Here is a 20169-nt window from a genome sequence, read left to right on the forward strand (position 1 = left end):
ATAAAAATGTAAAATATGCTCTTTTAAATCACAACTTTTTGTCTAGGTCCGGTCCAGCACGACCTAACGTAAATGCGTAGTGACGTATGGATGTCACGTGTTACATATATAAAACACACATTTGCGGACCATTTTAAACAATAAACTGCCACAAAGACATTAATTAGTATCAGTTGACATACAACAACGTAGGAACGGTCCTCTTTCAACACACTTGTAAACACTGGGGCGGAGTTTCGCGTTCGTCTTCTGTGACCTCTTGACGTCATGACGTATTGCGTGGGGTCACCTGGCGGATCACGACCAGATCTAGACGAGAAGTTGTGCTTTAAAAGTGTATATTTGTTATTCTTCTTGTCAAAAATGACAATCGTTTTGCTAGATAAGACGCTTATTCCTCGTTTGGGATCGTTTATAGTCCTTTGAAGCTCCGCTGAAAAGAGCTGTTAAGTGTTGAGTTAAGTATTGATTGTTGGTGTCTATTAAAGTCCATTAAAATGAGAAAAATCCTGCAATGTTTTCCTCAAAAAAACATAATTTCTTCTCGACTGAACAAAGAAAGACATCAACATTTTGGATGACATGGTGGTGAGTGAAATGTCTGGATTTTTCTTTTAAGAAAAATGAATATTCCTTTAAAGGGGGTGATGGTATTTCATGCATTCTAACTTATTAACACAGTTTAAGAGTTGTAATCTTCATGCAAAACAAATGCAAAGTGTCAAAAAAGCAGTTGAACGCGTGACGGAGTATTTCTGGGCCAAACTCGCTTCCTCTTTTCGTAAAGTTTTTTTCAAACATGGGTACCAGTAACACGTCGATGACCCCCATATTCATTTTATGGGCACCATCTACCTGAAAAGCACTCCCACGCGTCAAGGAGAGCGAGAACGCGCATTAGCATTGAGTAGAAGTCACAGGCATCACTTTACGTGACAGCTTTGTTTTATATCAAGACTCAACAATGGCACACAAGAACAAGGATGTTTTTTTAGGATGTAAGGAGAAGAAATCCTTGTTCAGCTTTCCAAGTAAGCCAACCTTATGGAAACAATGGATATAGTTTGTTTATCCAGGGTAGCAGCAGAGTTTTGCGTGTGTTTGTTTAATCCTTGACTTTGTTGAAATGTGATGGTCCCAACCAGGTCATGAGTCACAGGCGGTAAGTAAAACTGCATCAAATGTCTGTTTTGTTGGCAATCGACGCGTAATTGCAGATAATGTTTACGACACCAACATGTAAAGAATCAAAAGTTATCCAGAGATAGTGGGATGGGATTATATTTTGTGTGTGTTGCTCGTGACTCACTCCTACTGCTAGGGTGGCCATTCTTGCCAGTTCCGCCGGACACGTCCCGAACATGTTTTTGGGTGCGTTCTCTGGAAGTCGCATTGGTTGACAGCATACGTCCTCAAGGTTTAATATTTCGGGTTCAATTTCAGAAAAGCAACCGTTACATTTCAAGGTAAGAATGGAACTACAATGACTGTATGTCTTAAAAGAAATAAATCTTAATTTTCTAATGTATTTTAACTGAAATGTGAGAACCTTGATGACGTATGCGATCAAGCAACGCGACTTCCGGAGAACATTCCCGAAAACATGTTTGTGACGTGTCCGGCGGAACTGGCACGAATGGCCACCGTACCTCCCGCTAGACGCCTCTTGAATTTCATGAAATAATCGCTGAAGCAGATCTGTCTTTTATAAATCTGATATAGACTCTTCGGAAATTTGAAGGATGTAATACTACTCTATAGGTACTCAAGATTAACATGAGATGAGCAAAAACAGTGAGCTTTAAGGTTATTTTATTGAAGGGGTTCACATCTATATTGGGCTCTTATCAGAGCTGAAGATCTTTGCCTGAACCCGACGGGACCAGTAGGGACCCGACGGGCTCGGACGGGTTCGGGCTTCATTTTTAACATTTTACACGGGCTCGGGCCGGGCTCCGGCTTGCGCTCCGGCTTTGTAAGGGAAATGAGCGATCAAGTTCAATGCTGCTGGAGGCACTACAGTAGCGCAGGACCGCGCTGAATTCATTTACTGTGGATTTAATGATTTTCCTCATCAAAAACATGTAGCCTAATCTTGGTGAGTAGGTTTTTCAATGTATAACTAAATATGAATCGAGTCTTAAATACATAATTTAGACAGAGGATATAGACTAATGTTGGCAGTAATGGAGAGAAGTGCCGACGCAAATCCCGTGGAGCCTTTCTCTTAATTTCGTTATTGCCAAATACCCATCTTAATTCAGAATGTATTATCTTAATTTAATTCGTTAAGAAATAATAATTTTATTGGCATATTTATAGTGTATTGCATAAGCCTATTTAGAATGAGATGTTACAATGTTACAGATGACTTATTTTATTTCTTTGTTTCAACTTCCAAGTGGCGTGTAGATTATTAGTCATGAATAAATAATGTTAAAACCTGTGTTAATTTCTCATTCTTGACAAAAGCTGTGTGTGTGCGCACATTTAAATAATGTCGGGCTGTAAACGGGTTCGGGCTTTTAAAAAGCTGTCATCTAAATGTACGTTCGGGTAGCATTCTGTCGGGCTCCGGACATTTCGGGCCTAACTTTTAAGGCCCGATTACAGCTCTAGCTCTTATTGAGTCCCTTATTTTTAATATACAGTCAAAGTCATACATTTCAAAAATATATTTTTTATATAAAATGTTAGTTTTCTAATGAAAGAAATTACTATGTTTGGCACAGGTACATTTTTTAAAGGGGCCATGGCATAAAAATTGACTTTTTTCATGTTTAAATTCTATAATTGGGTCCCCAGTGCTTCTATCAACCTAGAAAATGTGAAAAAGATCAACCCAGTAACTTAGTTTTGGTAAACCATTCTCTGCAAGCACATGAAAAAATAGGTCATTGAAATTTGGCTCCCCTTATGATGATATAATAATACCACCCCTTAATCTGCACTATCCAACCACAGCACTGCCATTTAGTGCAGAGAAAAGTACAATTGAAGTTTAATTGTAACAAACCACCATCATTGTGATCAGTGTTTGAATCTCATCAGCTCATTTGCATTTTAAAGGACACACCCAAAACGGCACATTTTTGCGCACACCTACAAAGTGGCAATTTTAACATGCTATAATAAATTATTTATATGGTATTTTGAGCTAAAACTTCACATATGTGCTCTGGGGACACCAAAGACTTGAAATTTTAAAAAAGTGCCATGGCCCCTTTAAGTGGATTTTTAAAGATTTAAATAATTTTAAGATTATTGGAAAATCCCCCAAAAATTTTGACAGGTACTGTATATAGTTTTTTTTAAAATGTCGAGGTAAAAGGTGACCTGAAAACTAATAGATTTTTGTCAATTGATCAGAGCAGATGTATTTATCATGCATGTTAAACACTTGCTATTGACATGCACCCCCCACGCTTCCTCTTTTCCTTTCAGGATCTCATAACAAACCCAGACAGGAAAAGTCATTAGAAAAAAATCAAAGAGAAAATCAAGCAAAACACACTTAGTACAGCACTAAATTATTAAGTGTCTCTTGTTCCTCTGCAGTATCTGGCTCATGAATAATTCAGTGAGACAGAGTTTCCAGCGAACTAATGAGGCCCTGAATAGGGTCAGCATCCTGAAGTTTATTTTGGGCCTTTAACATGTAAACTTCAAATGAGTCCTAATTTTACTTTATCGCTGTGATTTTAGATGACGTAGGGTGCCAGTACAGAAAGGACTGCTTCATACCTGTTGTACATTTTGATACGTCCGTTTGAGTGAAGCACCTGTCCGTTCTTCAGCCAGGTGATCTGTGGGGTAGGAAACCCCTCTGCCACACACACAAATCGGGCGGTACCAGCCCTGGGTCGGGTCACACTCTCAGGCCACTCCACAAAAGACGGGGGTGCTATACATAAAAACACAACAAATATATTTATTTGTAAAAAGCAAGCTTGGTACATCACATATTCATGCTGTTAACCAAGTAAACAGGACTTCACCTAGCACGGTTATATTAGCAGCTGCGACCGTGTAGTTTCTGGTTCCGGGTGTGGTCGCACGGCAAGAGTAAATTCCCGCGTGCTGTGGTTTAATATCCGATATGAGCAGATTTCCATTTCCCAGAACTTTTGTGTTGTAAACGTCAATGGACTTCTGATCGGCGCGGCTCCAAGAGATGAGAGGACGAGGATGTCCCGTAGCCATGCACTCCAACAAGGCGGTACTGCGGATGGCAACCGTGAGATTCTGGGGGGCGGCGATGATACGAGGCCTTTGAGGAGCTCTGGAGGACGGAGCTATCGAGCAGTATAAGAATTAGTGAAAAGAAATGTGAATATATATGTCTGTACTTCACGATAGGCTCTGCGGGTCTCTGTCTCACCTGCGGTAACGGTTAGTACGGCCTCTGAGCTTTTGCGGCGACTGGCGATGTTGGTCGCCACGCAGCGGTAATTTCCAGCATCCTTCTTTTCGACGCCTTGAATTTGCAGAATGCCACCAGGCAGAACAGCGATTCTGTATGGGACACATAAACTGTTCATTTGTATTTAACTGCGTATACATGCATCTTATCTGCTTTACATACTGTATATATACAGTCCTGCAGGTCAGTTTAGTCTAGTTAAACAATTAAGGAACTGATAACTGTGTTATGGGCGGAGTCATACCTCTCAGTGGCTAATGGTAAAGTGACTCGGTTAAACTCCCATGTGATGATTGGTGGGGGCGTGGCACTGATTTTACAGGTGAATCGTGCAATAGATCCTTCTGTGACTGTGATAGATGATGGCTGCTGGATAAAGGCTGATAAACCTGCAGAAACATCACGTTATACATTTAATAGGATCATTATCTGTAAACTCCATGTGCTTAAACATCTTCTGCATCTTCATTTTGAGCGTCATGGGTTCAAACCCAAGGAACATACATACTATTTTTATTAAACTCTCAGGTTTAGAAAAGTTTTAATGACAGTTTTGAGTGAGCCATCCCTTTAAAAAGACTGTAAGTGCACCTATAAGTGAAAATGAGAGGTAACGTAAACACAATATACTGGTAAAGCAAACAGCGCTGACTATAAAGTGGTTGTTTTATGATTTTAACAGGTATTAATGTTTGTTTAACTTCTCTCTTCAGTGAGGTCTTTAAACAACACGGCAGGACATCGGATTTGTTGCTGGACTGTTTTTCTCGCTGACCTTCTCGGCCTCAGAGCCATAAAATCCACAATAGCCATTAAAGTCCCCTCCCAAACCCTCGGCCCTAAAAGAGCCTCAGGTCAATAGTTAGTTAACTGAAATCAATGAAACTTCTGATACATACAGACCTCCGTATGTAAATCTCATGTTACATGTAGATAATACCAATAAAATCAGACTGAGGTCTGGTACAAGTTTAGGACAAAACTAAGGATGCATTATCATAAATACACATTTTCAGAAGATATAAAGGCAGCAAAACCAAGTAAGGACTTTCTTAGTATTTTTGTCTTGTTTTCAGTAAAAATATCTAAACAAATTTTAAATGAAGATGCTTTTTCTTGATGAGCAAAACGACCCAAGAAAATAAGTCTAGTTTTTAGACCAAAAATATCAAATTTAAGTGATTTTGTGCATAAAACAAGCAAAAAAAAATCTGCCAATGGAGTAAGCAAAAAAATCTTGAACTTTTTTCTTAAACACTAAATAAATAAAAAATTCAAGAAAAATTAGCTTACCCCATTTTTGCTTGTTTTATGCACAAAATCACTTAAATTTGATATTTTTGGGTTGTTTTGCTCATCAAGAAAAAGCATCTTAATTTAAGAAATTTTAGATATTTTTACTGAAAACAAGACATAATTTTTTGCAGTGTTATATATAAATTTACACTGAAAAAAAAGATTTTCAAGAAAAAAAAATCTTAGTTTTCAATAAAAATATCTAAAAATTATAAAACAAGTAAAAAAATGTTCAAGATTTTTTTGCTTACCCCATTGGCAGATTTTTTTGCTTGTTTTATGCACAAAATCACTTAAAGTTGATATTTTTGGGTTGTTTTGCTCATCAAGAAAAAGCATCTTAATTTAAGAATTTGTAGATATTTTTACCGAAAACAAGACATAATTTTTTGCAGTGTACTTATATATAAACTTAGTATTTTTGTCTTGTTTTCAATTAAAATATCAAAAAAATTATAAAACAAGCAAAAAAATGTTCAAGATTTTTTTGCTTACCCCATTGGCAGATTTTTTTGCTTGTTTTATGCACAAAATCAGTTAAAGTTGATATTATTGGTCTAAAAACTAGACTTATTTTCTTGGGTCGTCTTGCTAATCAATAAAATGCATCTCTATTTAAGAATTTTTAGATATTTTTACTAAAAAAAACATGACAAAAATACTACGATTTTTTTTTTTGAAAATCATTTTTTGCAGTGATGAGCAAAATGATTTAAGAAAATTAGTCTTGTTTTTAGACAAAAACAGAAAATGTAAGTGAATTTAATTTTAAATCAAGCGAAAAAAATCTGCCAATGGGGTAAGAAGAATGTTCTTGAATTAAGTGTATAAGAAAAAAGTTAAGTTATTTCGAGAATTTTTTTCTTACCTTACCCAATCGTCAGTTTTTTTGCTTTTGGTTGTGTTATGTACAAATTCACTTAAAGAGACAGTTCACCCAAAAATGAAAATTCTGTCATCATTTTCTCTTCCTCATGTTTTTATAAAACTGTATGAATTTCTTTTTTCTTTCTGATGAACACAAATGAAGATATTTTTTGAGAAATGATGGTAAGCTGATTGTAACAATTGACAAACAAATATGATTGAATTCAATGGGTACCATCAACTGTGTGCTTACCATCATTTATCAAAATATCTTCTTCATCATTTATCACTCTTCATTAATACTTCCATAATATATGTTTTCCTACTATGGAAGTCAATGGATACCATTAACTTTGTGCTTACCATCATTTAATAAAATATCTTATTTTGTGTTCATCAAAAAAAGAGAAATTCATACAGATTTAGAGGATGAGGAAAAATGATGACAGAATTGTATTTTTGGGTGAACTATCCCTTTAAATTTCATTTTTTTGTCTAAGAAATAGACTTATTTTCTTAAGTAATTTTGCTCATCAAGAAATTCAATAATTTGTGATATTTGTACTTAAAACAAGACAAAAATACTAAGTAAGAAAGTCATTTTTGCAGTGTATGAAGTTTAAAACTGAAATTGTCAATGGATGAATTCATCTACCAAAAGTCTTTAAAATAATAGTCACCCTGCCTTGAGCATTATAAAAGGATGTCAATCCGTCCCTTCCTAGCTTGACCTCTCACCTCTGACCTCAACAAATCCAGACCATCCCAACTCAAGCACCAGTAACAAACCAGAGCAACATTAACCCAATATGAAGAAACTCAGTTTCAGTACATGCTTTTGTTCTTGTAGCTCAACAGGTAGAGCAGTTATTCATAATGGCAACATCATGGGTTCGAATCTCACATAATCCACATACAAAAGACACTTTGCATCTCTTTTTGGTTCTGGGTTTGTCTCTTTCTGATAATGGCTTTCTTATGTTGTGAGGTGTGCTTTCAGGAAATTTGGGTCTGTGGATCAGTACACACGAGGTCAGCAAGCAGGTCAGAGAGGGACAATGGTTACCATGACAACACAGGGGCCAGGAGTCTTCAACTCTAATGCTGCGTACACACCAAACGCAAGGGATCGCGTTCCTCGCTCTAGATTACTCGCCGGATTAAACTTTGTGTCATGCACATTTTTCGAAAATTTTCAACTTGCGCAAAGACGTGTTTGAGGTGAAAAGCGCGTTTACAGGACAATCGCACCACCCAATTTGCGTCATTCGCATCGCCCCCGTGTGGGTTTGCGTCTAATCGCGTCTTTGCATTGACTTTGTGTCTAATCCACTCGCTCCAATTGGAAATTTCGCATTTGATGTGTACACCTCATAAGGCCACTATTATCATTTCACATCATCTGGACGCAAGTCATGTAAAAGAGAAACAATGCATAATTATGCAATATTATTTTTTTAGTAACTTTACCAACGTAACTGCAAAAATATTTTCTCAAATCTTATTTTAAAACAAACATGCAGTCAAGAGCGCAACTTTTATCTGCACGCCCTTGTTATTCTCGCTGTTTAATTTAACATGCGTTTTGACTGTCATGGTAAAACAATACGAGCATAAGTGCCCTTAACGGTCTTTTAGTGCAGGTAAGAGATGGTACTGACATTTCAGCCTTCAGCAAGTACACAAACACACACACACAATGCACACACACTAAAGTGACACAGTTTCTAAGTACAACCATCACTCAACATTATCATCTTTCATAAAAAACCTCCTCATAAAAGTTATTTATAACCCTGTCAGATTTTATATTTTTAAGGCGCAGATGAAGATTCAACACATTTAAATGCATAATTAACCAAGCCTCTTCATTGTTAAAGTGTGTTTGACAAGGCTGAAATAGAGGAGGTCAGGTAATCCATTAATTTATCTTTAATGTAAAAGTCATTTGAGAAGTTTTAAGTTTTTATAAGCGAATGCATTATTCAGCGAGTGCTGTGAATAAACTGTTGTGACCTGACCTCACCTCACACTCGCTAAAGAAATGACTGAAGAGGTAAAGAATGTCTCATCTGTGAACACAAGACATCGACACAAAACCCAAAAGCTCTGCAGATCAATCAGGGTCCATCTAACCAACAGGCAAGTTTAAAACCCATGACCACTGGCCCCAACACTAACCAATCAGAAACTTACATAAGAGCCAATCGGAGGCCGTACCCAAGACCTCTCCCCGTGCCCTTTAGCCTTATGGGCAGCTGAAGAGGGGGCAGGGAGTCAGGACAATTTGCCCAAACTTTTATTTGCCCCCTGAGCTCTGAAACCCCCCTGCCCCTCTCCAGCACAACACAGCTATTGTGTCTTATCTGTTCTGATGAAGGTCAAATGATCAACCAGAGAGCAATATATGTGAAGAAATACATGTAGACTAACTAAAAAAAAAAACAATCCCAGAATGCACTGTGATGCTCTCAGTGAAGTGGTGATTATATAATTGCAAAAAAGTATTTTTTCTGATTTTTCAAATGGTTATATTTTTTGTGATGGATCACAAGATGTTATAGGCCATAATAATATTACATTTTCTGTAAAAGTATCTTATATAGCTGAAAATCATGATTTCCTGTTATCCGAATTAGTCAGTGTCAACTCTGTTACCGAGGTAGAGTAACAGTGTTGACAGTCACATTTGTGTGTGTGTGTGTGTGTGTTCTCTGTGTATGACTCTCAGTTCTGTTACATACTGTCAACACTGTTACTCTGCCTTGGTAACAGATTTGACAGTAACAGAGTTGACACTAATTAAATAAAAAATATAATTGACAAATTAAAAATAAAATTTTTGAAAAAGGCAAAAAAAAAGACTTTGGACACCAAATGTACCTGCAATTATATAATCACCCACATGCAAATAGATGATGTAGCAAAATTATAAATACATGCATAATTCATTCAATGTTTAAAGGGACATATGCTCATTTTCCGGCTCCACTAGAGTTAAACATTTGATTTTTACCGTTTTGGAATCCATTCAGCTGATCTCCGGGTCTGTCGGTCCCACTTTTAGCATAGCTTAGCATAATCCATTGAATCTGATTAGACCATTAGCATCACGCTCAAAAATGACCAAAGAGTTTCAAGGACTTTGCTTGCAGCAGTGCCCGAAAATAGTCCCCTGCTATTGAAAGTAACCAAGGGGACTATTTTTGGCCGCTGCGTAATATGATTGTAAAAATCAAATATTTAACTCAAGGGGAGCTAGAAAATGAGCCTATTTTCAAAAAAAGTGGAGTATCTCTATATGACATTTTTAATTCGGCAAACTATATTAAAATCAAACTATTGCACTTAATCGGGCATATGAGCTGGTCCATGTTGGCAGGAATATTTCATTCCTCTGTTTTTCCCTGCACACAATCTACTGGGCAATTTAAAACAACCTTTGACCTTTCTGACCACCATTCAGGAAACCATGGTAACTTTTCACACCGCACAGGGGGTCGTGTAAAGAGATCTGTCCCTTTAGATTCCTCAAACATTTTAAACCCAAACCCTCCAAGCCGGTCTTTCCCTTATCCTGGATTTACTGAGAGCACAGACATGCAGATTTAGTAGAGGACAAAGCAAAATATAACAAGAAATATTACTTCTGCTCATACTTTTTAACAAACACCTATGAATCTACATATCTAGATCATTTTTGAGATTTTGGGGTGGGCAACCTCTCAAATCACAAAGCAAAACCCTGACAACAACCTCAACATCCTGACATTATGGTGCCAACTTTTCTCACAGTCAGTCAAGAATTGACACCACACGTTTTCTTGAGGAAAAAAATAGAATTCTGTCCTTGGCAATTCTAGGAATTACAAGAAAAACATTAGAAGTCCTCAGGGACACAGTAAAAGAGGCCATTTCCCAACACGGGCCCTCAAAACCACCATACAAGAGCCAGAAACTCAGGCATGTCTTTCATTTTTAACTGGTAAGGAAGAGCACCTTTGACATCGACACTAACACCGGATCTGTCTACACAAACTCAAAAACAACCACTTCTTCGTTCAGTGCAAAAGCTTGCTTTACTTTCACAGTATTTATTACATAATCTTTACAATTTTTTCCCTTTCTACACCTACTTTCTGAATCGATCCCTAGATGTGAGCAAAATCTCTGTTTGGTGACATCCTAAAAGTTAACATCCATGTTGTCCGCACAGAGTCTGTGAGTTGCCCGCCAAAGCACATTCTATTAATACCCTCAATTTTAATATTTATTACATATTTCAAAATTTGCTTGGCTTTGTTATATATGTTAACGTTTTAAACAATGATAAAACATATAAACAAGTAAATAAAATAAAACAATAAAAGTTTTGAGTAGACTAAATCAAAAAGTAGCCCTCTACACACAGAAAAAAATTGTTCATTCAATTTACTTAATTTTTTAAGGTAAGTGGTTGCAATCAATTTATTTAAGCTATATAAAAAAATAGTAATACAAAACAAAACAAAAAAACTTTTGTTTAAATGTAGCTTAAATAAATTTATTGCAACCACTTACCTTAAAAAAATTGAGTAAAATGAATGAATCACTTTTTTTTCAGTTCAGTATCTATAATATTATGTGGGGTGAATTTGGTAGACTTTGTGAAAGTCATCTTAATGTCAAAAGATGTATCTGAATTAAAACAAAAGCAGACTATGGTGTGTACTCATTTACCCACGTAAACGTGTGTGTGTTGCGGATATCTCTTTTGAGAAGACTAAAGGTCCGACATGAAGAACCATCAATCTTACATTCACAAACACACAAAACAGCCCAGGGCAAACACAGACTGAATATAACAGAGATAAAACACTAGTGGGGTAAAATCACACTTCAGATTAAACTTTAAAAATCAAACTTCAAATTTATACTTTCGTTCAGGACTACTAAACTAAACTGAATTAAACCTCACATACTTCACTTTTCTCATTTGAGTAATTGTCCAGATATGAATGGATCGGGGCAGATGTCCGGTCCAGACCTCTCCATCCAAACTAATGTCCCTTAAAGAAATCCCCTTCTTTGGCCGGGGCAGTTAGGGGCAAATGGAACAAAAGGAGACAAAGAGAAAAGCTTTTCTGGAATTCTGCAGACTAGCAGAGCAGAAAGCAATCGTGTTGGAGACCACCAACTCGCCTAACTGCAATAAAACCAGTATGTCTTTGTGATTGAAGTTTATGACTGTGTGTTTGTGCATTAAGTACTAGACCAAAAAAAGCATAAAGGGGGCTCAAATCTGTGTGTGATGACTTTTACAAATTCAATATTCACTATTAAGGACCTTCTTTCTCTTTCCTAGTTTCTGACGTACTTACAAGTATTGTAGAAGAACCTGTACGCAGTATCTTTGCCCATTAACACATGCTTATAAAACACTCACTGTTTACCATTCGTTCCCCTACACAGAACTACAAAATTTTTAAGGGCAGGTTATTCATGTAGATTGTCACATTTACTGCGTTTCCTACTTTATATACATTGTTAAACACACACAGCATGAGTCGCATTAGCTCTTAACAACAACCTGACCAACATTTAAAGCAATGGACACAGCACTCTAGACTATTTTCCCTTCCCAGCATGCACTGCCTGACTACAAATACTTCAACACAGAAAGCTAAACATGTTTTATTAAACATGTAAACATCATAAATTCCTTTTGATATCCACAAACAACTAATTCTGTGAAAAATGTATGTCAGTAGTGTTATGCTATATGCCACATAGTGAGATCGTCCTATCATCAGTCTTGATCGCCGATACACAATAGTATCAGGGGGTGGTGTAATCGTTTACTCATTTATTTAATTGTTCATTTTTTACTAATTTATGACAAGCCACAGGATTGGTGAAAAAAAAACAGATTTAGGGCAGCTAACGACACTGTCACGAGCGCAGCCTTCTTAAACAACAACCACTCTAGTGCAAGGAAATGCCAGAGTTTGTGCGTATTATAAGCTTAGATGCGAGGAAGAGTCCGTCCCGCACGCATTACAAGTTCAGGTGCGAGGAAGAGTCCGAGTCATGCACATTATAAGTTCAGGTGCGACGAAGAGTCCGAGTCATGCGTATTACAAGTTCAGGTGCGAGGAAGAGTCCGACTCATGCACATTATAAGTTCAGGTGCGACGAAGAGTCCGAGTCATGCGAATTACAAGTTCAGGTGCGAGGAAGAGTCCGAGTCATGCGTATTACAAGTTCAGGTGCGAGGAAGAGTCCGAGTCATGCGTATTACAAGTTCAGGTGCGAGGAAGAGTCTGAGTCATGCGTATTACAAGTTCAGGTGCGAGGAAGAGTCCGAGTCATGCATATTACAAGTTCAGGTGCGAGGAAGAGTCAGAGTCATGCACATTACAATTTAGTTGCGAGGAAGAGTCCGAGTCATGCGTATTACAAGTTCAGGTGCGAGGAAGAGTCAGAGTCATGCGTATTACAAGTTTTGGTGCGAGGAAGAGTCAGAGTCATGCGTATTACAAGTTTTGGTGCGAGGAAGAGTCCGAGTCATGCGTATTACAAGTTCAGGTGCGAGGAAGAGTCCGAGTCATGCGTATTACAAGTTCAGGTGCGAGGAAGAGTCTGAGTCATGCCTATTACAAGTTCAGGTGCGAGGAAGAGTCCGAGTCATGCGTATTACAAGTTCAGGTGCGAGGAAGAGTCAGAGTCATGCACATTACAAGTTTAGTTGCGAGGAAGAGTCCGAGTCATGCGTATTACAAGTTCAGGTGCGAGGAAGAGTCAGAGTCATGCGTATTACAAGTTTTGGTGCGAGGAAGAGTCAGAGTCATGCGTATTACAAGTTTTGGTGCGAGGAAGAGTCCGAGTCATGCCTATTACAAGTTCAGGTGCGAGGAAGAGTTTGTGCCGTGCGTATTACAAGTTCAGGTGCGAGGAAGAGTCCGTGACACGTGTTTTACAAGTTCAAGTGCGAGGAAGAGTCCGTGCCGTGCGTATTACAAGTTCAGGTGCAAGGAAAAGTCCGTGCCGCGCGTATTACAAGTTCAGGTGCGAGGAAGAGTCGTGCCGCGCGTATTACAAGTTCAGGTGCGAGGAAGAGTCCATGCCGCGCGCATTACAAGCTCTCTCATGTGGGGATAAAGCATGCAATGCGCATGTTAGTGAAACTTTGATGATAATAATAAGAATTTTAAACTATAAGGGGGAAAAAATGCCAACTTTCGTCAAGTAGGCCTGCTATCGGCCAGCCATATATCTAATTATCATTTTTTTGTATTGTCTATCGGCACAACCCTATATGTCACCAAACATAACTAAGAGACACGTGTGTGTCAATGTTCCTTCAGACACTTTACTATCCCATGATGCCCTGGGAGAGGAGCTATCCAACCAAGAAGAAAAGGCGTCGTCATATTAGGAAATGGCGCAAAGCGGCGATGCGGCTGTATTCGGCTGATGTGACATGACGTGATGACGACGTATATCATGTGATGTATCAACATGGTGGATGTAGTACATCTGAATCTTATTCATACTACCAGGATTCATACTATACAGTACCTACTGTTTTAACAGTAACATCTCATTCAGTACCTACTGTCACAGTATGAATTTCTATCCTATGGCTAGATATACAATCACAAGAGATCTGTTTTTCTGTGTTCATGTTTCCTGGTGAAGACTCTATAGGAACATTGACTTCCCGTGCTCAGGTTTCGCTCTGAGAGTCCAGCGAGAGCAGAAAATGCGGCACATGCTTTTGTCCTGAAGCAGCGCAGCACGACGCCCGGCCTCATGGCGAGAGGTCTTTAAAAGCCCCTACTGCCATCAGATCTGCCCTTTCAAACCCCTGACCGCCTGCCCACAAGAACAATCTCTCTGATATAAAGGCTCAGTTGTGTGAACAGGGGTCATGTGCACTAGTGACCTCCACAAACTGAGGTTTTCAAACCTGCCGGGCATCATTTGCACACCAATGAACACATTCTCACACACCCATGACCCCACACACATAGCCTACACGCCCTTAGACCCTTCACCCCCCACTAGTGTAGAAATGACCAATGATGGGTTTTTTCAATGTTATAAGATTAACTAAAGTGAACAGGTATGAACCCACACGTCACTGCCTACCGTACCTGTATGTCAGCAAATCATCTCTATGTTTTTAGTTACACATATTACTGACTAAAGGACTTATACATCATTCAAGGTACATTTGTCTATCTAAAACATTTTGTCTTGATCTTTAGAACCTCTTATGATTTCAGATGTAATGAGGAAGAGAAACAGTGGTCTGTAAATCTCTTGTAGGACACCTGACAGAAGAGTAAAGAATGACCCTATTTATCAAACTGAACATCATGTATCTACCTATCTGACAGAGAATCTGTAAAGCCAAATCACACACACCTTTTCCTATATCTTAAGAAATCCATCTTTGTTTAGTATGATTACAAATTTTTAAGAACCAAAATACCATGTAGATGCATTTATCTAAGTCAGAAGTCTTCAACATTTACATACTTTTTTCGGATACGTTCAAGGATATTAAATAACCATTTTGTTATACATAGTCACATACTATACTACATAACATTTTTAACTTACTGAATAGATTACAATGTGGGAACCTTCATTTCAATTTTAAGTTTATTTTTTATTAGCCTATTAAAGCATTTTTTGTTTGATGCCTACATTTAACCCCCCCCCCAAAAAAACTATTTTGATTACAAACAACATTTGGAGGACCCCTGGTAATACCACCACAAGGGCAGGGATCCACTAGGGGGCCACAAAAAAACTTACATTTTTAATAAAAAATTATTTAAAATTATTAAAAAATAATACAAAACAATCATTAGAGGTGCAATGTGTAATTTTTACAAGGATCTCTTGACAGAAATGTCAAATAATATACAAAACAATATTATCAGGGGTGTATAAAGACCTTTTTATAATAATCGTTATGTTTTATTACCTTAGAATGAGATGTTTTTATCTACATACATGGAGGGTCCCCTTATGTGGATGTCGTCATTTTGTGCTGCCATGTTTATACAGAAGCCCTTAAAGGTGCTCTAAGCGAATTCACACGTTTTAAACCATAAAACATTTTTGTTACATACAGCAAACATCTCCTCACTATCTGCTTGCTGCCTGTCCGCTGATCAAACTGTAAAAAAACGCGATCTCTGTAGACAGCTCAGGCTCTACAAACTTTAATATAAACACAGTGGCCAAACCTAGCACCACGAAACATAACAAAGTTTTCCAGCCAATAAACGACGAGAACGATTTGAGGGTGGGGGTTGGGCGCGTTCCTAAAAGCATGGAAGGGAGGGGAAGGAGTTAGCTACGCTCCATTTGTTTGAAAACAGTTCAAACATCAACAAAAAGTGACGTCTCGCAGATTCGCTTAGAGCGCCTTAACGGACAAACTTTTTTTACTAAGTTGTCTCCGTCAATTACATGTTTTTCCGGTGGCGGCTACCATAGCTTCTTAATGCTTTTCAAAAGCGAAGGGTGAGCAGTGGACTCAGACGTTGGTTGTAATTCACAACCTTACCACTGGATGCCGCTAAAATTTACACACTGCACCTTTAAAATAGGCTAAAACAACAACAAAAAACAAAATATTTCTTAATGTTTGATTATTTTATGTAAAAATATACATCTGTCTAGTTATGCCAAGCTCTATTCCAAGACTGTTCAATTTTTTTTGTTCAACCTTGACCGAAATTATTTAGGCTACTTGAAGTACCCCTCTGAAATGTTAAGTTTTAAGCACATCTGCATGTTTAACTTCAATTTTTATTTTTCATCTGTGTTAAAGTTTTACACAATTATCATTACCTGTTATTGGACCTTCATCTGGGATTTTTCTTTTCTTGGTGCATAAAACTTATTTGTCCATTTTGCATGAGTTCTCAGTTTTCTGATATACTGTTGGGTGATTCTCACGAAATCCAGCATTGGATTTAAAAAAAAAAAAATATATATATATATATATATTTTTTTTTTTTTTTTTTGCACATATAGACGGTTTGATCTGACACACGTGATACACGTCTGGATCCGAACTTTACTTCCGGTTTTGTTTTTTTAATGGTCTGACTAGTTGCTAAACCGATCTCTTGAACAAATGCCTCGTCGAAAATAACAAATGTTTTGGTGTCCTAGGTAATCTATGTGTTGTTTTTTTGCTTGTTATATAAATAAACTACGTTTAAAGTACTTTGTTGTTATTTATTATTAGCGGAGTTTACCGGAAATTACGTGCGGACCGCGACAGCCGCTTGTTACTATAACCATTATTTTTAGATGATTAAAAAAATATTTCCTATACAATTATTTAATTTTTTTAGATTATCATTATCAAAAATTATCATTACTGCAACATGATATTACATTAAAGGCACACCGCGGAACTTTTTGGCCACTAGGTCCATTCAGTCATGGACATGTTGCGGTAATGAAAATGTTCCCCTTAAATGTGAAAAAACTAAAAATTGGTTTGTATGATGTCATTTGAAATCATGTGCAAAATAGTACGTGAAGAGATGTTTGTAACTTTATGCTTCTTATTTTGATACTCTGCATTTACTTTTTTTATTAAAATGTTTCATGACACCTCATAAGTCTAATTTCGCCAGAATCACCCTGTTGTGTTGTGTAATGGTCACATGACATGCAGATTAATTAAACACAACATTTTTTAAATTTTTTTAAACACTTATTTACATTTTAAGATTTAATTGTAATTGATTAATTTTGAGAATCCCCTGCAATACCCAATTTTGGGAAACCCTGCTCTAGTATATTATATTTGAATGCTATCTGAACGTTTGACGTCTGACTCTGAGGATCAAATCATTGACACTGCATTGCAAAGTGAGCTACAGGAACTAAAACAGGAACTCTACATATTAGCTCAACACAACCAAAAATTGATCTTGATAAGAAGTTTGTTTGCTGAAGGTGCTTAAGTGTCACACTGATTGAAAAACCTTTATTTGTAACCTCTCACTGCTTTAACTACACGGATGTACTTTTAGACATTAATCATTTTAATCATTAAATGAACTTATAGCTTTAGGAAATGATAAAGGTTTGTGTTGCATATCTATCACTGTAGATTGAGTAGATCTGAAGTTGATTTAATCACATATTGGGTCATTCAGAAGGGCACATCCTTAAGTAAAACTTACTTGCGATAGTCAAGCGTGCTCTCTGACTCAAAATAGATCCGTATTTGTTCTGGGCAAGGCACTGGTAGATCCCTTCATTTGATTTGTCTTTACGACTCTCCGAGTCTGAGATGAACAGGGAGCCGTTGGTGAGCTGGTAAACGTTCTCCGACTCTGTAAGCTTTGCTCCGTTTTTTAGCCAGCGGATGGCGATCGGAGCCTCGCCGTGGGCCTGACAGTCCATAAGCACAGCATCTTTCCGCAATATTGTCACATCGTGTGGTTCCTTCATAAAAAACAGCTCACTAAAACCCAACACACCTGCAGGACACACAGACAGAAAGATAAAGAACTGAATCAGATAGTAATATAAGGATGCCAGAACTTTTTTTCTTTCAAATAATAAAGTCTTTAAAGTTTCTGTAATTATATTTGACTGGATGAATTACTCCCTGTAATCTCTTTATTCATGGCTCATGAAGTCAAAGACTCTGTCGCTCTCTAAAGAATCACTTTAGCTGATTCCCAGCATGAAAATCACTCAGCAGCCCATCATGAGGAAAGCTTAAAAGGCCACAGAGGACTGAAGATATCACAATTATAGATAAGCGCATTTTTATTTTATTTTAAAGTTATTCTTATAAAAGAAATACTTACATTTTGATTATTTATCTATACTAGGCATGTAGTGTCTTAAAACAAATGTTAAAAAAGGGTTTAAACATCTCTTAAACTGGGAAAAATCTTGGATATATTATAATGAGCTAGGTCTTGTAGATTATGAAATGGAAATGTATTATTATTATTATTATTATTATTTCATTTTCTGCTTGTGTCATATATGTATATTAATTTGTAAGGTCTGTTATCTGTCCCCCATGTTTATGTTATGTTATAATGTATCTTTTTTTGTGTGTAATGTTAAATAATGCAATCAAAATAAATAAATAAAAAACACATACTGGTCAAATATACTTTTGATGATTTGGATAAAATTGTCTAACAAATGTATAAATGCAAAGTATTGTTTTGTTGACTCTACATTTGTTAAAGTATTATTTTAATAAATACTTCACGTTCAAAAGTCATAAAGTAAATAAAAATATAATATATAAGTCAATATAAAAACTAATAAAGCAATAAAACATGTTTAAGAAAATAGAAACACTTTTACAATTGGAAAAGTACATAAAACTTTGTGTGCAACTTTCATCATTTCAAATATGATATGACTTCGTAATTATGATGAAAATAAACATTTTCACTATGTTCCAGTTTACTTCACAGCTAGTATGGCGTTATATCTGTATTTATTTATATAGACAACATTTGTAACATTGTGCATGATTACTGCTTCAAGATTGTTACACTGTCGCGCTCTCTGACTCACTGCACGTGCGAGATTTCACATCGTTCACAGTGACTAGAGATGCTTTACATCTACACACAAAATAATCTACATTGAGCACTAAGGTAAATACAGTCACTTATTTTTAAAACTTTTGAGTTTAGTGCATTAAGTCAACGCATAAAACATCCAGGGAGACTGAATGAAACTCGTGTTTAACTTCAACTTTTTGCAATAAAGTAAAACTGTTTAAAAAAAAACTCTTTACCTGAGGTTTGCAGAAATACGACAAAAAACAGCAAACGCTGGTATAATTCCTTTTGAAAAGACGCCATTTATTTTGATAGTCCGAGCATGCCTGAGCCCGTGGGCTGCGGACTGAAGATCCACGCTAATCTGACTTCAAGCGAGCGCTGATGCGCTGACCGCTGAGCGCGCACTACTTTACGCGGATGGATAGAATCAGCACTGCGCGCGGGGCTGTGCGGCTCAACAGCGCGGCATACGAGGTCCCTCCGCCTGAGATGCTCGAGCATAGTGCGACGTGTGACGTCACGGAAAATAGATTTTGTATTTATGAACGCATGAAAATGACTTTATATGTAGAAGCGACAAACATTCGACACAGCAGACACAAAGAGGTCTGGTTATAAAAAACTTTATCTCCTGCACTGCTTGTTATACCCTTTTACCAAGATTTTATACTACACTTAACATCCTGGTTAATTTGCAGAGGTTATTTCTCAGTTAGGAAATGACACAAATGTACTCTTACAATTTGTGAGAAATTACATATAAAACTGAGAACAGAAGCATTTTGTGTAAACTTTTAGATACAGTTTTTCCTCAAAAATAAGTTATAATCTGCTAGTCTAACATTTGTTTATTTTGCTACTTTGGAATCATGTCATGGTTAATTTCATTGAATTGGTTTTAACAGCTTGTTCTAGTTTATGACAGGTGATAAAATAGATCCCATCTCTGGTCAGTATCGATAAGTTCACTGCGACAGCTGGAGACTTAAGGAAAAATATTGATCTGCTCTT

The 20169-nt window shown here is 37.1% G+C and overlaps 1 protein-coding gene across 1 annotated transcript in view; it reads right to left on the reverse strand.

Moving 5' to 3' along the window:
- prtga (protogenin homolog a (Gallus gallus)) overlaps positions 1 to 19538 on the reverse strand; it is a 42417-nt gene extending 22879 nt beyond the window's left edge. The window contains exons 1-6 of the mRNA XM_055174795.2: positions 19392 to 19538; positions 17797 to 18096; positions 4668 to 4812; positions 4382 to 4515; positions 3999 to 4295; positions 3745 to 3904 (exon numbers count right to left, since the gene is read on the reverse strand). Coding sequence (XP_055030770.2) covers positions 3745 to 3904; positions 3999 to 4295; positions 4382 to 4515; positions 4668 to 4812; positions 17797 to 18096; positions 19392 to 19458 — 1103 coding nt within the window. The 5' untranslated portion in view covers positions 19459 to 19538. The remainder of the gene's footprint in view (positions 1 to 3744; positions 3905 to 3998; positions 4296 to 4381; positions 4516 to 4667; positions 4813 to 17796; positions 18097 to 19391) is intronic.
- Between the last annotated feature and the right edge of the window lie 631 nt (positions 19539 to 20169).

Source organism: Misgurnus anguillicaudatus, chromosome 15, assembly GCF_027580225.2.
Source record: "Misgurnus anguillicaudatus chromosome 15, ASM2758022v2, whole genome shotgun sequence".
NCBI classification, from domain to species: Eukaryota; Metazoa; Chordata; class Actinopteri; order Cypriniformes; family Cobitidae; genus Misgurnus; species Misgurnus anguillicaudatus.